This window comes from Triturus cristatus, chromosome 6 (genome assembly GCF_964204655.1).
Source record: "Triturus cristatus chromosome 6, aTriCri1.1, whole genome shotgun sequence".
NCBI lineage: Eukaryota > Metazoa > Chordata > Amphibia > Caudata > Salamandridae > Triturus > Triturus cristatus.
This window is the reverse complement of record NC_140589.1, coordinates 1,804,242,798-1,804,267,229: the sequence shown is the minus strand read 5'-3', so window position 1 is coordinate 1,804,267,229 and position 24,432 is coordinate 1,804,242,798. Positions and strand designations below refer to the sequence as shown.

Sequence of the window (24,432 nt, the reverse complement as noted above, 5' to 3'; positions counted from 1 at the left end):
CAACCCCTGCAGCTGCTTATCACTTCAGGCTGCGACACTAAGTTTGACTAATGGAGTAGGTAGGAGAATGTGTCACTTTTTGTTTTTCTTTTTAAATCTGCACAGGCGCAGCAGGACATGTACTTCGTGTGTGCTTCATTTAATCCGTTTTTATCGTTATCATGGCCGATGCAGGACAACAATAGAACAATAAAAGATGCCCAGATAACGCTGGGGATTAATGATCCTGCTGGAGAGCAATCATTTCTCTGTTAGTAGTTAAGTGCAGATGAACTGTATTTTATGTGGAAGCTCAGTGGGTTACTGTCATTGTGACAGAGATCCTTGTGTTACTTGCAGTTCAGAAGTTACAATCCTAACATAGGACAGTGACCAATGAACTGTCATCAAAGAGCTGCAAACAAACATGAATGATATAGTTAGAACATCGCGTTTTTTGTTTTGTGATATAGTTAGAACTTCCCCAGTCTTTCATTATTCTAATGTTGCTAAAATGAGTATCTTTGGGCAGATATACATTTTTATCAGTAAAGCCAACCCCTAACCACTGGAGTACTCTTTAAATCTTGAGTTTTTGCTTCTCCAGACCAAACCCTCTTAAAATAACTGCCCACCAGTATGGATGACGTGTGATTCATACACCTTGTAATCCTCATTGGCTTATGTGACATTCCCTGTAGGCTGATTTACATACTTGTATGATTCGTTGTCTCTGTATAATGTGTGCGTGGTGTAAAGTACTGACACACACTACACTGATATGAGTAGCGCTACACAACAAATGAAATGCATATGAGAGAGGGGCTACATAAAGATGAGGGGCACTGTTGGAGGGTGGCAGTGAGGGAATCCGAGGAAGAGGTAGTGGGAGTGGCTATGGAGCGATGAGGGGCACTGTTGGAGGGTGGCAGTGAGGGAATCCGAGGAAGAGGTCATGGGGGGGAGGGGGGAGCTAGGGAGAGATGAGGGGCACTGCTGGAGGATGGTAGTGAGGGATTCTGAGGAGAAGGTCATGAGGGGGAGGGGCTACAGCGAAATGAGGGGCACTGGTGGAGGGTGGCAGTGAGGGAATCCGAGGAGGAGGTCATGAGGGGGAGGGGCTATGGGGAGATGAGGAGCACTTGTGGTGTATGGCAGTGATTATTGGTGTGGCGCCAAAAAAGACTTTCGCATCAGCGCTAAAGCCGGCCTTGTCATGGCCTTTCTGTTTTGGTTTATTTAATTAGCAGTCGGGTCATAAGGGCTACTGTGGTACATACTTTAAAGTGTGTGCTAATTATATTTACTGCTATATTCAATGTTTTAAGTTTGAAGGTGATTTTACTAATGTTTTTACCGCGAAAAATGAAAGTGGAGCCCGATGGTGCCTGATATGGGGCTGGGGCCCAAGGTCAGCTGTGAGATAAGGTGCACTGGAGAGGAGCAGTGGATAATCAAGCCTGTAAGGGAGTGCGTTGCAGAGTCTGGGGTCAGGTGGAGGTAGCAATGAAGAGGGATCCTCCATGAAGGCTCGAACAGAGGGAGCCCAAGTAGTGTCACTTGCCGGATACTACCACCTCAGAAACCTCCTCTTCCCATCAAAGGAAAATTACATAGAAAAAACAGTTTTTGAGAGTGATAATATTTAGAAAGAGATTTGGAAAAGAGTGCGATTTACTGGGCCTTGTAAGACTAAGAAGAGATAAAGGAGGGCCCGGAGGGTGTTCCTACTCCCAAGATAATTTTGAAAAAAAAACTATAGGGTCAAATACTGCATTTTATTTTCAACACCCCATTTTTACACAAATTCTCTCAAAAGCCATTACTGTGCCAAGACAACATCCCCAGGAGTTGACCACATTTTTTTTCAAGATGCACAATATGTTCCTCCCATAAGTAAATATTTACCTCCACTTTGCCAAGGCCTGTGTTTTGTCCTGCTTGCTCACGTTATCTCACTCAGTCTCACTACCCCCATTATTCATTCTCATTCACTTTCCCTTTTACTCAAAATTGCTCACTTGCACTCACTCTTCAACATTCGGTATCACATTCTCACTCACTCAGTCTCACCACTTTTTCCTACTCTGATTACCTCATTCTAACTTACAGTTTCACTTACTCTACGTGACTCCTTCTCACTCACTTTCTCTCACTTTCATCAACATACACTCTTTCACTCATGCTCAGTTACATTCAGGCACTCAATCATTCACACCCACATTTACTTACTCGCACTCATTCTTCTTTGCAGGACACTTGAATACATATGTGCTATACTATGTTTGAGCAGCTAGCTGGCTGACATGAATAAGAATTATTTATTTATTTATCTCACTTGTAAAGCGCACTCTCACCTAACAGGCATCCTGGCGCTGACAATCAAGAGTGCACAATTTGTGGATAAGAAGGAGCCCTTGTGGGTTTCCGTGAGTCAGATCAGATTCTCTTGAAGAGTTCCTTTGTCTCTGAGCCCTGCTTAACACATGTGTTCAGGAGGAGCCCTATATTCATGTCCTCAATGTTTGAGACAAAAAATACTCATTGATTTCTGAACGAGAGTAAAAGCGTTAAGGTAACATGTCGTTCCTGCTTATATTTTGCATGCTTTACATAATCCTGCATTCCCTATGAGTATTTGCTTTTCCCAGAATGTTGTTACTTTTTTTCAGGCACTGCATAATTTGAAATGAGTCACATCCAGGTGCTTATAATGGGGCAGAATTGGGTTGTAGGTGAAGACAGTGCGAGTTTCACTCAGTGGGGCAGAAGGGTGTTCGGTGGGGATAGGATGTGGCATTATGGCCAGAGCTACCAAATTTGGAACTGGGGAACCTGGTTCCGCCTTCATGCCTTGTCCATCAGACCACTCCTGAGGGAGCACCCATGATAGACTTTAGAAGGCCCCACTAGACCTTAGAAGCCCTGGTCTCTTAGCACCAGCAGGTGAACCCTACCGGTGGCCAGTTGGGTAAACTTGAAACCCTGTCCACCACAATTCATACCGAAGTTCACCACCAGTCTTGCGGGCAGGTCTACAAAGCAGCACACCCTAGAGCAGCAGTGGCTTTGTCACGCAGTATTTTCCTGCAATAATAAAAAGTCTCCCACACAACCCCCACGGTTTTTGACGCATTCATAGATTCACAAGGACTTGTAATCCTGGGAATGCGGCAAAATCTTGCGCTGCCCCAGAGGAGGCATAACTAGGAGAAATATCTTTATTTCTCCTTGCTTTTTCCTCTTTCAAACTGTGCTTTATCCTGCAGCCCACATAGAAAGATGAAAAAGCCTCTCAAGATTGTTTTTGTACAGGAAGGTGCCCCTTCCTGCACAAAAACAATCCTGCATGCAAAGGAGGCACCCTTGCACCATGGGGCAAGTGTGCCTGCGTTGAAGCTAGGCTGTCGAAATGGCGCCAGTGCAGGGGGAAAAGACCGGAATGCACCATATTGGATAAATACGGCATATTCCCTCCCTTTCCCTGTGACGCAGGGCAGCGCAGCAAAGTAACTTGCTGTGCTGCCCTGTGCCACTATTCCCATAAATATGTCCCTAAGCTCACAAATAGTAAATTGACCACACTAATTATCTGTGTAAGAGCATGTATTGATAAACACAATGAGCCACTGACCTTTTTCTTAGACCTTGTTGAGTTGCCAAGCACAGCAGCAGATCTAATCTTAGATACCTTACTTGCATGCTTAGAGAGACACGGTTTTACTGATGGGTATTTAAAAAGTCATTTGGTTCAGCTTGTAACAGATGGTGCTTCCAATATGATAGGTAGGAAATCCGGTGTGGCAACTCTTCTGAAACTGAAATATCCACAGTTGAGTGTATGGCACTGTGCTAACCACAAGCTGGAGCTTGCTGTGGGTGATGTTTGTAAAGAAGTCGCAGGCATTAATCAGCTCAAATTTTTTTTTGATAAACTATATACCACCTACCATGCCTCTCCGAAAAATCAGAGAGAGCTTGGGGAATGTGCTCTGGAGGTAGAAGTAAGACTTCTGGCAATTGGAAAGGTGCTAGATGTACGTTGGGTGTCCTCAAGTGAAAGATCTGTGAGAGCTGTTTGGAATAACTACAAGGGACTTATTAAACATTTTATGGAATCTTCCGAAGACTCAACGAGGAGTGACATTGAGCAGAGGAAATATGCTGGTTTAAACCGTTTATTAACCTCCCTGGTGTTTGTTGAAAATATGGGCATTTTATATGATGCTCTCACAGAATTGGGTGACCTATCCAGAAGGCTGCAGCGGCGTGATATGACCATATATGAGGCCGATCGTTCAATACAGATGCAGATTTTAGTGTTTGAATCAATGGCTGATTCACCCGGGCCCTTTGTTTGCTACAACTGCATTAGATGCTGCTGAGCGGATGCAGTTTGCTGGTGTAGGACTGCAACAGAACAAAGGCTGTGTTAGCATCAATAGGGCACAGTTCTTTAGGAGCTTAGCAAATAACCTGCGAAAAAGGATGACAATGTCTAATGCATCAAATGTTTCTAGATGCACAACCACAAACAATGATGAAATAGAATACAAAGAGTTAGTACATAGAATGAAACTCCTACAACCAGTTTATTGGCCAGATCCAGTAGACATCTTATACGGTGAGGGAGAATTACAAAACCTTTGTAGCAGGTTGCATGTATTTGATACCAGGCAGTACATCCTTGGTTTCAGAGAGTACAAACAAAATAAAAATTGCATCTCTGAAAGCCTGAAACCATTAATGCACATTATAAAGACCTTTTGTACCTCAACTGCTGAATGTGAACGGGGCTTTAGTGTAATGAGTGATGTGCTCACACCACTGCGGAACAGAATATCAATCAATCGTCTGTCTTCTACAATGTTCATAAATATCGTGGGGCCACCTGTCATAGAATTTAAACCTGAATTTTATGTTCAGAAATGATTAGAAAAAGGGAGGAGAAGTGCAGATGAAAGAAACTGCATGGCTCGGAGACAAATGGCTTATGATTCCACTTATAAGCGTATTTGGAATATTCTGTGATTGGAAACATGTCCCACATTGTAAATGAATTAAATATAAACAACTTATATATTAAACCTCAAATAAACATTTTTATTGATTCTTTGAATTAAATAACGTTATAAGCTGTAACTGGTCAGTGAAATGCCAAACGTTCAAAAATTGGTATGTTTTGCTATTTCTAGCCACACCTCCGACTCCGCCCACTAATCCAATCCTTGGGTTATTCCCGCCCCCTGAGTCTCCGCCCACAGTTCCCCTACTTTTTTTTCCCCACTTTGACCACTGCATAGGACGCATGACATCAACACACATGGTGTATGTACTGTGCAACATGGTACTTGAACAAAGTGAAAATGTTTGCTGGATGGCTACCATGGTGAAATCTGTCTTTTTTTTAGTTCACCCACGGAAAGACATTTGAAAAAAACCAAAAGGTGCACCAAGGACAGATTAGAAACGATGGTGGTGTCTGGACTCAAATCAGAACAAGCATTTGCAATGCAATAGGTCTCGCATTTACCCGAGTTTGAGCTATTGGCATTGCAAATGACAATGCTTTTTATTTATGCTGTTGTTTTCGAAACATAAATAAAACGCATTCTCATTTACAATGCTAATAGCTTAAACTCGCGTCAATGCGAGACCTATTGCATTGCAAATGCTTGTTTATTAATGCATTTGGACGGGCTGGTGGGAACACAGAGAGAGAGGTGGTCAATCTCCTCGGACACAAGTCACGGTCTTGAAAGAGGAAAGAAGGATAGACAGTGGAACCCTACAAGGCACAGCACCTGACACCCTATCCCTAGCCTGATGTGTTCATCAATTAGAAGTGTCTATTGATCTGTGTGCACACTGACAACGCACCCACTGCCACAATGCAATCCAATACAGGATTATCACAGTAAAAACAACAAGCATTTACAATGCAATGGTCTCGGCATTGGTAAAGTTAGACATGCCATGCTCATGACATTATTTTTGTTTGTTTTTGTTTTTAAAACATATTTACAATGTCAATAGCTTAATCACTCTCAAATGCGAGACCTATTGCATTTGCAGCCACACACAGCGCCACACACACAAAGCAACCCACATACACAGAGCCACTCATATAGAGCAAGAAAGACCATGAAAGGCGCTGCGTGTTCTTTCACTGTTACGTATCACCATTTAATGGAACAACTTAGTAAAAACTTGTGACCATAAGAAGTAGGAAAATAAAACAATGTTGTGACATTAAAAACTCCAGTTAGCTCACTGTCCGGCTGGGTAAATGTTAAACAGCCACGCCCTGTTGACATGTTAACCCTAGTGATCTGCGGGTTAGCATGTCACCAGGACATTAAAGTCTAGTCGATGGCTTTCAATTGGCAAGGGTATTCTGGCAGTTGCAGTTCATCACAATCCTTTGTAGAAGGAATAAATGGACTGGAAGGCTATGTCCTTGATGACGCAGTCATCTGTGGTTTTTCTTCTTGATGAAACAGGTCCAGTTCACAAGAGTCGTGTTTACTGGACCACTGCATGATAGGTTTCAGAAAATCACTACTTTGTATGCTTGGATGGAGTTGGTAACTGCCATCGTGGTGTTTTAAGCTGGTGCAAAAAAGTTTACATGGTATGGACAGTGGCAAAAAATAATAGCTCCATTTCATGTTTCACAAGCAAACTGGCATTCTCACTAGTGCATGGGTGGACGTTCGATCCAGGGACTGCCTGCTGGTGGTGGGGGGGTGATATTGCACAGTGTGGTGCGCTGCACCGGGAGACAGGATTACCGCGTGGGTGAATTATGGTAGCCCGGGTAGTCCATCGGTGACCAGAACACTGCATTTAACGGTCAGCAGTGCAGCGGAGCATGTGTGGCTAGCTGGAGTGCGCTGGGCCTTTTCACGTGCTTGGCTGGAGTACTCCCCGTGAACTTTGTTGTTGTGAAGACGCGCTGTACTTCTGGGAAGGAGGTCTCAAACGAGAAGAGGTGCGGGCCAAGCTGGCCTCGGGGCGGTGGGGTAGCAAGGCCAGATCAGGTTGCCACCCATCCTGACTCCTAAGGGCCCACCCCTCCTTGTTCCTAAAATGTTTACATTTTGCTTGTCAGGCCCTTCTTTCTTAGAGCCGCATGTCCTGTGTACTTCAGTGGTCTTGCTTTAGGACCGGTGAAGTTACATTTGCACCTAAAAACACTGCTTTAGAAAAGTTTTAATTATAAGTAACGAAACGGTCGTACCCTTTGTGTTTAGTCAACACAGTGAGCGAGTGAATGAGTACACGTGACCCAAAACCAAACCAAAGATGTAAAGCGTCCTAATAGTGAAAGTCTGCTTAGTGCTGATGTGACAGCATTTACTTGTAACCCTAAGATCTTAAGTATTGCTGCTGATTGAAGATTATTCAAAGGCGAAATAAGACCTTTCTACCGACTGTGGTTCTAGAAACAGGAAAGAAATCCATCTTTATATTGTGGCTAATGCGAAGAAAAAAACTAAGCAAAACCGCACTAGGTGTGTGGTGAACTCACAGTAAATAGCAACCTCGAAAACCAACTGTTGAAATGCGGTGTGTGTGGCGGCTTCGACAAAGCTGTCAATGCAAAAAGGAATTTTAGACGTAATTCAATTGTGAGAAAACTGAAGAGAAAGGAACCCTGTGTAACAGATAAATACCTGGGAGTGATGGTCAGCCAATTAAGTTAGACATAATTTGAACGACGTTGTAATTGACCTCGAGCGAATGTGTGTAATAGCTCGAACACTGGTGCTTGGTAGAAACACGGAAACCTGTGGTGAAACAACGCGCAGGTAAATAACGCGCTGGAAAAAAACGCATGTATGTAGAGTTCAAAATCTTAGAAATGTTCGGAAGGAATGCGTCCTGCTTACCAAATCTGTCCTGGAGAGTAGCCGAAATCACTGCAGGTTGAAATCGGTCTCGGTAAAGTTGTGCGTGTGAGAAAACGGAAGACAACAAGACCAGCTATAAATAATGGCTAAATCACGTAACGCGCGAACAAAGTCAAATGAAACTGAACAGTACAGAGAGACTGAACCAAAGACGGAGTATGGGCACCATCTTGAGAAAGGAACAGAAGTAATATAACCAATACAGCAAGGTAATAGAAACAAGCACACCACTGCCTTTCTCCGAGGCGTTTCAGAAATGCCTCGGAAAAAGGCAGCGGCAATTTCGGATTCGAGGGCGTGTTCTCCTCTTGCCATTGGCTGGAGGAGATATTCAGAAAAGTTGAAAAAAACACGCCCCCGAATCCGAAAAGGACGGGGCCTGTTCGGAGTGACGAAGCTCTTCTCCAATGGCTGGCCAGCATTCAAGAGGCCAGCCAATGGAGAAGAGGAGAGAAGAGGGGCAGGTTCAAGCCCCTCTTCTCCAAGTCATTAAATCTCGGAGCGAGACTGCGCAAGCGCAGCCTTCGAGCCGAGACCTAAAAAGCAAAGGGGCACCACACGAACATGGAAACATTTTCAATCCGTGTCCACAGTTTGTTCTTCCAAATTCTTCTTTTTATTCAAATAGCATAAACACAGGTTTTGAGCAGACGACGCGTTTCGTCCATACAAATGGACTTCTTCAGGGCATGAGTAAAAAAAGATTCTCTAATCCAAGGAAATCAGGCCAACTGGTTATAAAAACTGTTGATGAAGTACGGTCTTTTTCTGGGATTTTTTAGAAAACAATTAGTTTATCTTTACGTGAACATTTATAGGTCAGTAAAATTTACGTCATCATAATTATGTGACATAATAAGAGCATCCATGCAGCGCTATTAGATCATAGATGATAAGGACCCTAGGTATAGGTCAGATTTGTATACTGCGTGACAAATAGTTGATGAATCTGGGTCCTCTTGGATTTAATGTGGGCCCAGAAGGGTAGCTGTAAGCTATTGCCGGTCTTAATAAACAGTACACCAAAAAACAGAAGCGTCTCTCGTCAACTCTGGTCCGAGCGAACTGCGTCAGAGTTGACGAGAGACGCTTCTTTTTTTGGTGTACAGTTTATTAAGACCGGAAGTAGCTTATAGCTACCCTTCTGTAGCTGCTAATTGTTTTCTAAATAGTCCCAGAAAAAGACCGTACTTCAGCAGCCGTTTTTAGGTCTCGCCTGAGCCAGCGCTTTAGCGCTGCTCTGGCGAGAGCTATAGAAAACGGGGATTTGGAAGTGCAAACGAGTGCTTTTCAGGCCCCCAACTACAGTGCATGTGCGCCGGGCGCGCGCACCATTTGGCAGCCTGCGTGTACATTTCGCGGGTGCTTTGTTGTTCTCAGTGAGCCGCGCGGCCACTGCGAACTTCAAAGCACCCGCGAAATGATTACTTTCACTTTAACGTTCGCACCTACTTGGCAGACTGGTTCTCTGTTGCTCTTTCCTCCTCTGCTCTCTCTCCTCAGAGTCCGTCCCTCCCCCTGTTGCAGCAGCTGGCATTACACGGGGAGGGTGGCTCTTCGTGCCTACCAAAAAACAAGCATTGGCATAGCCAATAGGTCTCGCTTTTGGGACCTTATAAGTATTTAGTTATGCAACTGTTGCATAGTTAAACACTTATAAGGTCCCAAAAGCGAGAACTATTGGCTATGCCAATGCTTGTTATAACCAGTTGGCCTGATTTCCTTGGATTAGAGCATCTTTTTTACTCATGCCCTGAAGCTGTCATGGTCTTGTGTCTTACTCGCTTAAATACTGAGGTAGTGTTGATTTTTTCTTCTCTGTAGAACTAAATATGTGCATTTCACAGTGTCCTGCGGTACACATTGCTCCCTCAGCATTCTTACCTTCATACTGCAAGTCGAACAACACAAGCAGGAAGGGAAAGAAGGAGAGAATTCAGTTGGCGCAGGTGCTGGGAGATACCATACTGCTGTCGTCTGCAGTCACCGACCCCGATCTTCCTTCCTTTCGAAGTGCTCTGAAATTGTCACGACCACGCGCCTCAACTTCCTACCCAGCTGTGCTGAGACTACCTTAAAACTTGACAGAAACTGCAGTTGAAGGACAGTACATCTTGTGAAACGCAGACGTGTTTTTTTGTAGCACAAGCACATGGTGTGCAACTCAGCCAGCCTTACGTGTAAGAACGTGCAAGAAAGTTAATATTGTGTAAAATAGATGTGCTTGCCTGTATTGAAAGCACCGCTTGTGCCGCACAAGTATTTCCCGTGTAAAGGAAAGCAGCTCGCTAATGTGTAATTGTGTTTAGGTTCACTTGTGTAAAATATACCTGTTCTGTGCAGCACAAGAGCTCTTGTGTAAAACTGTCTGTTTCACGTTATGTGCAGGGAGTCCTGTACAGGGCAGTCAGTGCCTGCTACCTCGTTGGTGCTGGGATGCAGGCATCTCCTGCCTGAGTCTGAGGTCCAGAGTGGCACACCGCGTGCACCCCCCTCTGACCAGTCTGTGGGGGACTGGGATTAACCTGTCACTGCCCTCACCTAGTGAAAGGCCTCGCCTCCCTCCACTGGATCCTCCCCCGTCCGTGCAAGGAGAGTGCGTGTCGGCTCGTCCTTGTGAAGGGGGTGAGCGAGGAGTAGAGGGGAGGCGTTCGTCATCTGAGCGAGGGATATCTTTGGTGTTAGACACAAGTCAAGGTCTGACCTAGTGCTTGTGTTTCTGGCCACACAGCATAAATTATTTCTGTGCAGAACAAACATGTGTCGTGTGCACCGATAGTCCAGCTTGTCTGACACAGACTATATTATGTTTAGTAAAAGCACTTTTTATTTACAACAGGCATTTCTCGTGTGTAGGGGAGGCTTTCTGATGTGTGAAGTGCGCCTTTCTGTAGGATAAGCTCGTCTTGTCTAAAATAGACACGGCTCGCATGCTAGGAAAGCGTCACTAGCCTTCAGTAAACAGTGACGTCCTCGGGTACTGTTTTACACTGCATTTGTGTGAAACAGTGTGCCTCTGGCAAGGAGACCCCCCCCCCCTTTTGTACTTGAAAAACCACAGGCTTGCATGTGAGAAAATTCACATGCATGAAGACTTCTGCGCAGCACTGAGGTGTTCATAAGAAAAGAAAATGACTACTTTAGTAACAACAAACATATTTATGTATAAAGAAATGTTGAGTTGTTTAAGACTCGTGTGCTTCCCGTGTGTGGAGAAAGTACATTTCATATGAAACACAATTCATGTGTAACAAAAAATGCATCTGATAAAAGCCAGTAGAGCTAAATTAAGCCCATCAAACAGCATCCACCCTTTCTTCAATCAGGTACAACTGCCGAAACCGGCAACCATTGTTCCAGATCAAGAAGGAGAACACTAGAGAATGCTTGGGGAATTGCTGCTAGCAATGCAGGAATGTTCTTTGTTACCGCCCTGTTTCCTTTTGGGATGGCCCATCCGGACTGGATCCTTTGCTTCTTGGCTTGTTTATCTAACAGGCCCCCTTTAGATAAGAAATTCCTTCACGACAGCCATGAAGCTGACGACCCAGTCCGGATGGGCCGTCCAAAAGGGAGACGGGCGGTAACTAAGATGCATCATTTTTAATGGGAAGCCAGCCTTTAGCATAAACGTTGACGCAACCCAATGAAAATGATGGGCGAGGCTTCAAGCCCCCTTCTGAAATCTCCTGTTGACATTAGCTCTCGCCGAGCGAGCAGCACATGCGTGCTGCTACGCCAGGCGAGACCTAAAAAGGTGGAACGAGCAGAAGCCATTGACTAATTAGATGCAAAAAATAAAATAAAGGACACTAACGAAAGCCAATCCGAAGCTGGAGGCAGGTTGTAAACCCACAGACTGAATACAGCATGTCGAGAGACAGGTCAGGCGCTGCCCAGGCTCGACCTAAAAAACATGGCATGATGCTGCATCAGTTACAAGCTCTCGTTACACTGGCTGCTGTGATCTAATCACATCCAGGCCCTCTGTTCTGAGTACAGCAGCTTATGTTTGACATGCTTCTGTTGCAACAGATCAACAGCTCTGTGGAGTCCCCTCGAGGAAGGATCACACACTTTATGAAATAATGCAACCAAAATACATCCATGCAAGTATTCCTACACACACGTATGACCAATCATACTTTAGCAGTAACAGTGATTTCTGTTAAGGGTTCCCCTTTGGTACTCAGTCGCCTGTTAAAACACTATAAATATGTCCTTCTTGGCCATAAACTGTACATCAGAACATTTATAATAAAGTTCAGTATGGAAGAACAACCAAACATCTTTTTGTGATTATCCAATCTACTACATCGATTCCTTCCAAAAGAAATAATCTTGGGTCCATTTTAGTGAGACAGGAGTGAGTTGTTCCAACCTCAGGAAACTGGGTAAGAACGTACACACGACAGCAGCTACGCCAAAGGATCACACGCGTGCAACGTTGCACTGAGGTTTCAGGATTACACAGGACAGTTGCTCTAAAAGGCCAGTGCATCCATATGGAAAGTTAAATCAACAGCACATAACAGCACCACGAGCTGCGTCCAGCACCGGTCACTGTATTGGAATGGGTAATTGCAAATTAGGTCCTTTTTGAGTGGGGGAGTGGAGCCACCACATTCCAAAATGCATTTTTGCCTGTGGCATCTATTATCTTTGAATTGTTCCTGACTGACTACACTGAAAGAGGTAGCAAACTACAGCAACCCTTGAACGGCCTGATTTGTGCAAAATTAGGTTTTCCCATTAGTCCCTTTTTGCAAATACCACTGCTGTAAAGTCTATCAGTGCAATACATGTACCACTGAAACGTCATGTCGAGTGGCACTGGGCATTATAAATAACTCCTCCCCCCCGCCTAACTTCAGGTTTTACAGTTGCTGGGGTGTGTTACACCTGCAGGCGGGATCCTCGTGGCCCTTTAACAGGTGGCCACAGTCACTGGGGCGCCGAGAAGATTGTCAGCAAGTTGACAGCCCTGCATGGGCTAGGCCTTCTCGGAAACAATAGCCTCTGGTCACGTGGGGTGGGACAGGGCAAAGGTCACGTGCGCCAAGAGCCACGTGGCACACAGGAATGTAGGAGTCTTACATTTGGATAAGATTGTAAGATACGACCCCTTTCAGACCTGTCTGGACATCTTCCCAAACCGCCTTCTCAAATGGGACTATAAAATGCATACATGTCACAGGCGCCCCTCCCCCATCACACCCCCCTCAAGTTAGAAAGGAGGCATGTTCCTTCTGCACTGGGTCAGCAGCTGTAGTCAAGGTCCCTAATGCGAGGAAAGGAATGCCCCCTCAACCGAACGCTGCAAAAATACAACAATAACCAGGGTTCAGTGGGCACGTGCAACTGCTGGACCAATCAAAACTAGGCCCCTGCTCAGCTGCAGATATGTTCACACTTGCGCATACATTTCGGTAGCGAAATAGATGCACTAATTGAGTTCGTGGTAGTTTTTCGTTGATTTCACACCTAAGCAGTAAAACGAATCACCCATGTCATGGTACCTGGGAGAAACAGCCCTGGTCATGGTGAAATACCACAAGCCACACAAACAGCATTGTCTAAACAACCGCTGCAAAGGCCAGTAGTGCTCGTCTACGCTGTGGGAGGACCTGGCTTGGCAGTTCGGGCTGGACTGTTCCCATGGGGCACAGGGTCAAGACTGATTTGCATATGGCTGGGTTCAAACTGGAATGGCATGGTGAGCAAAAAAACGATGGATTTAGGCCCAGATCTCTGTACTGGGGTGAATGTATGACATTGTTCTGCATTCTGTCCATTAATTGTTGTTTTTGCATTTGTCACCCCGAGTGGGAAGGGTATGCTCAGACGTGAGTCCCTTGCTCTCCATGCCACTGGAATCAAGCTATCCTGGCTGATGAGGGCTGAAACCCTGAAACCGGTCCTCGGATGAAAAAAAAACAAAAAAAAAAAAATAAAAACGGTCCTCGGATGCTTGTTTCCAGTCCAGGGAGGACCTGGCTTGGCAGTTCGGGCTGGACTGTTCCCATGGGGCACAGGGTCAAGACTGATTTGCATATGGCTGGGTTCAAACTGGAGCGGCATGGTGAGCAAAAAAACGATGGATTTAGGCCCAGATCTCTGTACTGGGGTGAATGTATGACATTGTTCTGCATTCTGTCCATCAACTGTTGTTTTTGCATTCACGCTGTGCAGCATCAGCTAAAACAAAATGCAAATAAATCATGGCGCGATGCCAGCCAAACGTGATGATGTTTGCCCACATAAGACTGTTTGTCAGCAAACGGTTAAAAGCTGTCTGAATGTTATGCAAGACCTAAAATGTACATGGGCCCAATTCACAAAGATACTCCTAGGAGCAAGTGCAACGTATGTGACAGGGTGTTGCAATTTCAAAACAGCGTATGTCAATGAACTCTGGACCCAAAAAAAGAAAGTAAAAAAAAAAAAAGACAAAAAAATGCAACAATTGCAGTTAAGTTAAACATCCACATTGGTAAGTGCTGACCACGTACAATGAGGCATTGCATTCACGCCTTGCTGACGGTGCTGCTTTCCACTCCAACAGTCAGACTATCCCTTTGCCTCTCCAGCCTGGCCCTCCAGCCAGCATATTCAAATGCCTTCTTCGTCCCAGCACATCCTACTACACAAGGTTGTATGCAACACACCTACGAGTCCCAAATCCTTCCAAAGCAGCATTTTTGTAATAGGGAAAGCAATTGGGGAGAGGAGTTGGCCTAACGGCTAGGGTGGTCGACCTCGAGTCTGGGGACCCGGGTTCGAGTCTAGGCAATGATGCTGAACATCCTGTGATTATGGGCAAATCACTTAATCTCCCCGTGCCTAACAAAAATGAATGTGTCCTCATGTAACGCAACTGGTGCTATGTAAGGCATTCTCATACTCAATACCTTCGGGTCAAGTTCGCGCTATATAAAACTCTGTAAAAAAAAAAAAAATAGTTTTGTATTCAAAACGGAGTGCCCCCTGAATATTGAAACCACAAAATCAATGGGACACAATGTTGAGGATAGAATATCGAAAATAAAATATGAACAAGTCTAGATTTTCTATAGCTAACTCCACATATATGTACCTACGCTGTACATGTATCATCAAGGAACATAGATGTGTCGTGAGGAATAGTAAATATCTACTTCCCTATATACACTTACCATTCGCTATGTTGTCCTCGATGTTCCGCCCTTGATATTCTTATACCACGATATTGTCGGTGTTGATATTCAGTAGTACAATCTTTGCAAAAAAGATTTGAATCTGGAGGGCGTTCCACTTAAAATGTCTAGAACGTCGTGAATGCTGAGTTTAAAATATAGTTGAGATTTCTCTATCCGGCTGCGTCACCGATATGCATCAAGCTTCCTGGTGCATTTTCTACATAGTTGTGTCATTTATAGTCAAAGGCTGTAACTCATTCTTAAGGGTCCAACAAATTATTGGGGTTAACCGGAGGGCAACTAGTCCCCACTCAGGGAAGATTGCTAAAATAACTGGCAAGACTCAACTTTAGTAGAATAATACTGCTTCTAGTCTGAATTCTGAGACATTAGACTGCTACATTCACTATACAAAAAATGGGCGGCCATCATTTTACAAAACATGGCCGCACTCAACTTTGGGGTTCAAAGAGGGCTGCAACAACGCAGACTCTTAAAAAAAAAAAAAAAAAAAAAATAAGAACATCTCAGCTGCAACGTTTGCCGACCATACATTCTGCCGGCAGTCCTACAGCTACAGAGTTGCACCTTTATGACCCTATGCAGGGTCGCCTCCCAGAAGCCCCAACTCCAGAAGACGGGGGCTCAGCATTTACGACATAAAAATATACCCAGCAAAAAACACCAGCCATGGGCAATGTCACCACGGTTGGTTACCTCAGGTTGGGTATGACTCCTAGGTGTTTCACACTGTCGGTAGGAGTTACAGATTTGCGAAAAAGGAGGCGGAGGTTAAGTTGCGCTTCTGCTGCATTCCTGATTGTGGCAGACCTGGTGGCATGGACTCGGAGTTGTTAAAGCTATAGGCAGATTTGAACAATCTCCGTCTGAAATACCTTCAAACAAATCTTACTGTTGGTGCTGGATTCCGTTAATGAATGTATACATGGGCTTATACGTCATCTGCAAACATTAAGTGCATGGTCTTAGATAAGATACTCATAAACTCTGGATTAAATGCCGGAAGGGTAGAGAGGGTCTACCACCGTACTGGAAGGAGAATGGAGGGATATGTCCTCCCTACTATATATTCACAAACACAAAGAGTATCCCACCTGGTTGCACTATCATTTCAGGAACAATTCTCTAATCAATAGGTAAGATAGTCAACAGCAGTCTGAGGAAGTCTTGCTTTTATATAGCATTGCATGTACAAATGCTGTGTATAAGCCTTGCATATACAAATGTTGTTCTGCGCATAAAAGCTTGCCCTGTTGGCTTTGCCAATGCCGGGGGAAAAAAGTAAATAATGCATATGGGAGAAAAAGAACTGATTTTGATAAAGATGATTGACTATACTCTTCAGACGTAAAATAGTTCCTCGTGCTTTTTGACTGAAGAACGTCCTGGAAGGCGGAATGATACTCCGAATAGCCAGTTCCATGATGTGAGAGAGTGGTACTCCATTGGGTGCGCCCATTGCCAACTCTATGTATATTTTAAAGAAGTATTAGCAATATATCTTGCAGATCGCTCCACTGTCAAACCACGCCGGAAACGGCCCGGGGTATAGAGTAGATCGTTTAGGGGCTCCACGGCCTAGCTATGAGCCGGGTTAGCTGTTGTCCATCGTTTGTGGTTTGAGAGGTAAGATGGACACTTGGAAATGTTCCCTGATGCACATATTAAAATCTGCTATAGTTCCATGGTGCAACAGGACATCCAAGGTGTAGTTTTAAAAGCTGGAGTTAACTGGAAGCACAGACACCGAGGCTGCCTGATGGGTGGACATATGAGCAACATGCTAGAGGTGGGCACATCTAGTCTTCAGTGAAATGGTCAAGCAGTCGTTAGCAAGGCAGAATCCAACTATTGTAGAGTGTTCGGGCAGCTGATCTGGCCTTGACCTCTAAATGTGTATCACAAACAGAGACTATGGTGGTTAACGGGGACAGCAAAGACATTTAACATCCTTTTTCTCGAAAGCACTAAAACAAAGAGGCATTCAGGCACCTGAGAGAAGACCACTGTTTGCATAGTAAAGATTGATCAGAATAAGGGGTTTTGAGGTGTTGTAGAACGTATGGAAGCATAGCTAAGGGGCGGTTTCAAGCTCCAAGTCCTGAAATGTTTCTCCACCGGCAGCAGTTTTGCAGAATTTTGGCACAATAGCACCTGAGACGTCCTTACTAGGGTATATCTGGTGACCCTCTCTCTCAGGTCTTGGACGTCCCGGGAGGGGATATCAATGTTTTCCAGAGGCAGCATAGACTCCTCAACACATGATAAAGCTGCACATCCTGAAGGGGTGATGATACTGAAGATTGTACTAGCCATCTACAGAGCACAGCACTGCAGAGGTGCATGCCTCTAGGCACTTCTGCAGGATGCAAAATGGATCAACAGAGGCTAAGAGAGGGCCAAAGAGGATCAGTACAGCATGAAAAGGTTTGCTCTACAGGGAATTTACTACGTCCATGTGGTACCACCAAATGGTCCAGTTCTCAGATCTTAAATGCACCCACTGCTTCACAGAAGAGGATGGGAACTTCCCTGTTGATGTCATTCAACTACCACATACTCAGCAGCACCTTTTATAGGAAGGTACTCATTTCCTTAAAATCTATAGTGATGTATGTTTGAAGGTACTTAAGTAGCACAAACCCAGTAGGGGAGTAGTGGAACATGGACCAGAATGGCGATTACGCCAGGGTGCATATGTATTTAAGGTAAGGCAGTGTCTTCGGGTTCTTTCTGAATTGCAGGAAAGTACAAGGACTTCTAATACCGATGGGCTTCTCTCAGGCACATGCCTGAGCATCCACATCACTTCAAAACATCACGTGCCCCATTAAAGTATATCTGAGACCATCTCATAGAAAAAGTAAATGCAGAAGTCCCTCAGGGGTGTCCAGAGGTCTAGGAGAGTTGTAGCTGTGCTAGATTGTGCTAGGTTTTTAAATAGTAATATGATAGAAATTCACATACATGGATTCTCATCTGGAATTATTTACATAGTGGTTATTCTGAAAATGTGATATAGATCCTGCCTCCGGGGCCAATGCTGGACACCCAAAAATACTCGCATTTTTCTTTCCTGCTGTCACATTATTAATAGAATTTTTTCCAAATGATGAATTCCACTTGGGTTTAACTTTCATATGCACCCTGGGAGTTGTGGTCCTAGTTCGCATCAAATTGAACACTAATAGATTTTGAACCTTTTTTCACTTGTTTGTATCAGCGGCTCAATAAAAAACATTTAAATTAGGATCCTCAGGTGTATTTATTTAGGGGTTTTGTATAGTGCTATGCGTCCCTCACTGTTGTTTCAGGGCGCTGAAATAAGTGTGGGTGTTTATTGGCTAACATGAACACTTCATACTCACTGTCATCATACTCATGGTGTTTCCAGCCCTAGGATTTAGTGTGACAACCTAATGCAACCTGGGTCTTGTAGTCCGGGTTTACTCATACCATAAGCTTGTAAGTGATGAGCACAGCCCCTATTGTAGCTGGTTGACAAAGCTGTTAGGACAACCTTTCGGCAGTAATCAGTTGTTTAATGAATACAAGTGTGCCACCCTCAGTCCTGTCCCTAAGACGCTGAGACTGGATTGGCATCCCTGTGAGAGGCAACAATATAGGTATTTGCTATGGCTCTGCCCGATGACGTCATTGTAGTAAATACAATGTTCTGATGGGGCAATCATTCCCACTCTTACGCATATTTAAGGGCAGACCCCTCAGAGTTCACAGGGACTGCACACAGAGCGTTGGTGTTCCAAGGCAAGTGATGCTCACCACCCGGTGTTACTATTAGTCACTTTAACGGTACTCAAGATATAGGGCAAGTAGGCAGCAATAAAAATGTAGGCAGTTCATCTAAGCCTGTTTTGCATCACTTCAGTTTGGCGATTTCTCTATTATAAACCAAAGTACCAACATGCAAAGAAAAAACACAGGTTTCGGCGGGCTACTTATACGTGGCATGTGACAGCTGACAATATTTAGAAACGCACTCACGGCTGCTAAGTGCCCCCTGCCACACGTGGCACCTTCTGCCGGCCCCAACGTTTTTAACCAACAGCAAACGCTTCCCGAGACTGTGCTCCTGGGCTGGCAGGAGATGTGACGTGTGGAAAGAGACCGCTTGGAAGCCGTGGAATGAGAAGTGATACACGTAATAGACATACAGAAAGGCAGCTTTCTATTTCCCAATGAGAGCTCTGCGTTGAAAAGGCTGTTATTTTTGTTTGGCAGCATATGTTTGAGAGAGATAAGCATGTAACTGTGGCTTGAAACAAAGAATACTGAAAGCTCAGCAGCCCCCCAGCAGCCATGCCTGGAATCAGTGTTCCAAACGGGCTTCAGTGGTGAACCGAAAGAAAACAAAAACACCCCCTGCATTCCAGCGTGGATCTGCCCGCTCGCACAATGGGCAGCTCCACATATTTGCCCGTCTGCTCGTGACGTCACGGCGCAGCCTGCACTTTAAATGGAGCACTTTTCTACTTTCTCTCCCCTACCCCTGGCACTACAAATGAGTCAGATGGGGGGGTCGGCCGACCTTAAAGTCTACGGTTTCCCCAGCACCGGCTCCTTTCCCAAACAAAGAGCACGGGAGATTGTAGAAGAGATACCGTTCGGGAACCGTGCAGCTCCACGCGTTCCAGGTGAAGTGAAAACAGAGCCAGCGGTAGGAAGGGATGTCTTTCATATGGCTATACCCTGGGAAGCTAGAGTTTAGCCCCCTGTCCCCCGGGACTGGATCCCACCCATCACACACCAATGCAGCTGTGGGACAGCACGACGTAACGCACACACTCAGATCTGTTCAGCAAGACTAGACCCTACTATGAGGCTAGGGAACGTTAGACAGAAAAGTCTTAAAACACACCGCAAAGATAGAGACCCATTTAACCTCACTACGACACAGAAAAAAGACTTCCCTACAAGCACACGAACACACACACAAACCTTAATGTATGTACAACAGCTTACAACAAGCACAGTCCGCTTTCACTTTCGTCCGTCGTGAAAGCTTTCTTGTCTTTATGGGGCCATGTGTTTTGAAACACATGCCCCCATAAAGATAAGAAAGCTTTCACGGCAGAAGGAAGGCAGACGAGCCCGTCCAAATGGGAGGGCTCAGAAAGCCGAACGAAAACGTCACCAACACCCCTTTTCCAATGCCTGGCCACCGTTTAGCATAAACGGTGACGCCGGCCAATGGAAAAGAGGGGCGGGGCTTAATGCCCTTTACAGAAAATACCCCAAATCATTAAATCTCGCCAGCGAGACTGCGCATGTGCGCAGCCCACACCAGGCGAGACCTAAAAAGCATTTTCAATGCAATTGGTCACACATTTTCGAGCGTTTAAGCGATTGGCATTGTAAATGACAATGCCTTTTACTTAAGTGTTTTAAACCCAACACATATATGAAAGGTATTGCTATTTTGAATGGCAATAGCTCAAACTCTTGCAAATGCAAGAACACTTTAATGTTGGCCGCGCCCATTTACTTAGAAGCTGCTCACAGTATTCAGGTTACAGTGAGCAGCGTCTAAACAAAGAGCCACGGACAATATTAAAGTGACAGCACATAAGGTGCGCTTTCACACAAAGTAAAAATAAAATAATTAAGAAACGTTCCGCGCGGCCGCTGAATTGAAAGTGGCCTGCGCTATTATTTAATAAAATAAATAAGTGCGGCCGCTAATGTGAAAACGGCTGCCTGTAAAATAAATAACTAAATAAGCGCGGCCACTAAACTGAAAGCAGACCGCGCCGTAAATAAAATAATTGAATAAGTGCGGCCCCTATAGTTTAAGCGGACTGCGTATTAATTTAAATAAATACATTAGTAAGCATGGGGCGTGCTGCAATGTCGTGTGCGGAATAGGGGAAGAGTATTAAGGAAAATAGTGCTCACCAACTTATTAAGCAGAGCATGTAATATCTCCATTAACTGGTCCAGTCCTTGTGGGTGGTAACAAATGGAGACAAGGCGGTACCAAGGAGGGACTAACAAGCCTCATAATGAATCGGAAGCCAGTGTTTACAAAGGATACTGGCACAAACCAATTAAAAATATGGGCGGAAAGTGGGCGTGGCTTCTAGTGCATACCGTAATACAGCATGTCTTGCAGAGCAAACAGCGCATGTGCGCTGCTGCTAGGCTCGGCCTAAAAATTCTGCCTGAATTTCCATTGCGTCATAGTATGGGTTAGGGAGGTGGCCTATCCATGGCTAAAGTGAACAGTTTATCAGCAGAAACAGGTAGTTGTTGAGAAGACCTTACTGGCTGTTCTGTTCAAGCAATTAGAACTCGTGTCTTTGATTAGCCATTTTGATTGGCTGCTGGAATCTAATGTACAAGCGACTTGTCCCTGACCACCCTACCAGGGACTGTCTTTGAAGGGACAGGTTGGTCTGCAATCTAGCAGTCTGTCAGGGGCTGCTGTGCAGTGCTGAAATTAGAGGAAACATGCTCTGAGACCAATACATTGGCGGGCAAGGTGTGGCAGAGGAAAGGGGGCGGAGTCACGACGGACAGAGCTTGAAAAGCAGAGTGACAGTTGTACATAAAAAAAAAAAAATCTGCAGTAAAGAAATTGCCAACAAGGACATATGTGACAGTAAATATGTACTAGCTTAATTAATTGGTCACCTGCTGCAGAGATCCTTGTGTGCCCTCCATTTTGACGGAATTATAATAGAAGATAATTATAGTGGTAAACACAGTTCTGAGAGAGTTCTATGTTTTGTCCAGTCAAAGTTTTGACTCAAAGTAGCATAGAGGGTTAATGCTCCTGCTGCAATGCACATTGTGTAATATGCAGATCACAGATTTATTTTTTATTTAGATAGGTAAGTGGGCTACTGTTTTTAAATTTAGATCATGTTTTTATACTCCCATTTCATACGTTGCAATCATTCTAATATAGCACAGTGATCTAGTTACCGGCATCAAGGAGCTGCATGCAAACTGTATGTCATGGGTTTAGATCCTTATTGTTTTTATTTTCTCAATTCACTGTTATTCTTAGATTGCAAAGAATGGTTTCTTTGGGAAGTAATATAGTCTTCTTAGTACAGACCACAGCAATCACTGCGTTTCATTTAATATACTGACTTTGTGTTTCTCCCGAACATTCACTCTTAACTTAGAATGTCTAACAATATGGAATATATGATTCCAACACCTTATAACCCTCATTGTCTTATGTATCATTTAATGTACATTGATTTACACACTTGTATGATTAATTGTGTCCATGTGTGTGATGTAGAGCCCTCTGACACTCTTCACTGGAATGAGCAGTGCCACAAAAGAATTACATATATACGTATAGTAGGTGTAAGTTGAATCAATATTTGTGTAATTACTCATACAGACAGATACATCTTGCATTTTTACAGTGCAAGCACACTTCGTACATAAAGAGTTAAACAAAATTAAAAACCTGCCTCTAATAGCTTCGCTTAAGTATTTGTGAAATGATAACCACTTGTTTGCCTTTGTTTCCATACATTGAATTGGTGTCTAGGTGTTAGGCTCCAGATAGCTCCCAGCCAGGATAAAAGTTGAACAAAAGGGGGTTAAAGGCCTTTTAAATCAGGCCTTTGTTTTGGGCCCAGCTGGCTATTAAAATAAGAAAGACCCCTCCCTGTCTGCATGTGCTGTCCTGAACCAGCTTTACATTAGCACCAGTTGCGTTACAGACGCACACGTTCATTTTTTGTTTTGTTTTGTTAGGCACAGGGAGATTAAGTAATTTGCCCAGAATCACCGGATGTTGAGCGTCCCTGCCGAGACTCGTACCCGGATTTCCATCTTCGGGGTCGACCTATACCCTGATGTGGACAGGTCTGCTCAGAAAGAATTTGAGACCATGAAACAAAAACATTGGATTAACAGTGACACAGGGCTTTCCCATTACCTTGTTTTTGAGAAATAATGAATAGAAGCTAATTACTTAATTTATCCACCAATATTAAAGAATTGTTGTCAAATATATTGAACCAGCATTAAGGGTGGAGGTCCTCAATGTTGCTCGGCTTGTCTATCTCAGCACCACAGGTCCTTATACGATTGACGCGTTTCAACTCTGCTTCTGTTGCAGCTCACTCAAAAACACCGCGAGTATTACCGAGACAAGACCGGTACCGTGCCCCATGTTCCATACTTTGTGCTACCTGTGAAGAATCGGGAGGGGTATCCGCTCCCACAACAACTGTGAGTATCGCTGCACCTAGTGAGATTTCTCTGTGAGTTTACCCCCCATTTGAAAAAATATTTGGTCACTGATTCTTATATACTCACTCAAACATTTCACAAATCAACTAATTTGGTAGACTTGCTTAAACCCACCCTTCTAAGGCACTGAGAGTCTCTGGGCAGTGTCTCCATCATTTATCCTTAAATTTACATCACATGTCTGATTTTACTCTGATTAATAATCTGGTGTATAGTGGTGCGGAGGTTCTGGGTAACAAGTACTGAAGGAGTGATACCATGAGAATCATAGAGCCTTTAGACCTTCATGGGTGAGTAGCTGCGCTATACAAACCCCTGATTGATTGATAGCCGAATAATGACATTGGATGAACATTCAAAGTCTGCTCTACTTATAGTGGTATATTACCTCTCCCAACATCTTTAATGCCCCGCTTCTATGAGTACGGTGGGCGGCCCTACACCATACTGTCTACCCATTCCTAGGCTGTGCCTTTTCGTGATCACCCGACTGGGACCCAAGGCACCTTACTTCCTCTAGGTTCACACATTGATTCTATTACGTGTAGGAGCAGGCCAACAAGTAGGACTCGGGCCACTCTTCTCTTGTTTTCTGTTTCTGAACTACTGCACCAACACTCTACCTCTCCCTCATCATTCATGCTTTTCGCATAAAGAGTGTTTTTTATTTATTTGTATATCTGCTCTATGTTCAATGATCTGCATATTACACCGGTCTGTATCTTGCCTCAAAAATGCGGGTGAAGTCAGATGTTTGACTGTTATCCCTTTGAGGTCAGTAGTGTATCTGCATAACTTTGCTCATCAAATTCGTGTCCCCAAAAGTGACAGGTCTGTGTGTCACCAAAAGTGACAGCTGGTGCACAAAACGTTTGGGGACATGATGAATGTGTGGCAGCCCTACCAGGAGCTGAGCTGGGGGGGGGGGGGGGTGGCACAGGGTTTGTGTCAGAGTGTGAGCAGGGTTTGAAGTCGGTGTTAGGTTTGCAGGGTCATGTAAGGAAAATAAAATGTGTTCCCATGGGTGTGTGCAAAAGTGTCTTCATGGGCATGTTTTAAAACTGTGAGGTCTGTGTTGTGATAGATGGTACTTG

The 24,432-nt window shown here is 44.4% G+C and overlaps 1 protein-coding gene across 1 annotated transcript in view; it reads left to right on the top strand.

The window, feature by feature from the left end:
* The window catches only part of CIMIP2C (ciliary microtubule inner protein 2C), a 119,342-nt gene that overhangs the window by 68,224 nt on the left and 26,686 nt on the right, over positions 1 to 24,432 (top strand). Inside the window, exon 3 of the mRNA XM_085613147.1 lies at positions 23,205 to 23,317. Within this exon, the coding sequence (XP_085469273.1) occupies positions 23,205 to 23,317 (113 nt within the window). The remainder of the gene's footprint in view (positions 1 to 23,204; positions 23,318 to 24,432) is intronic.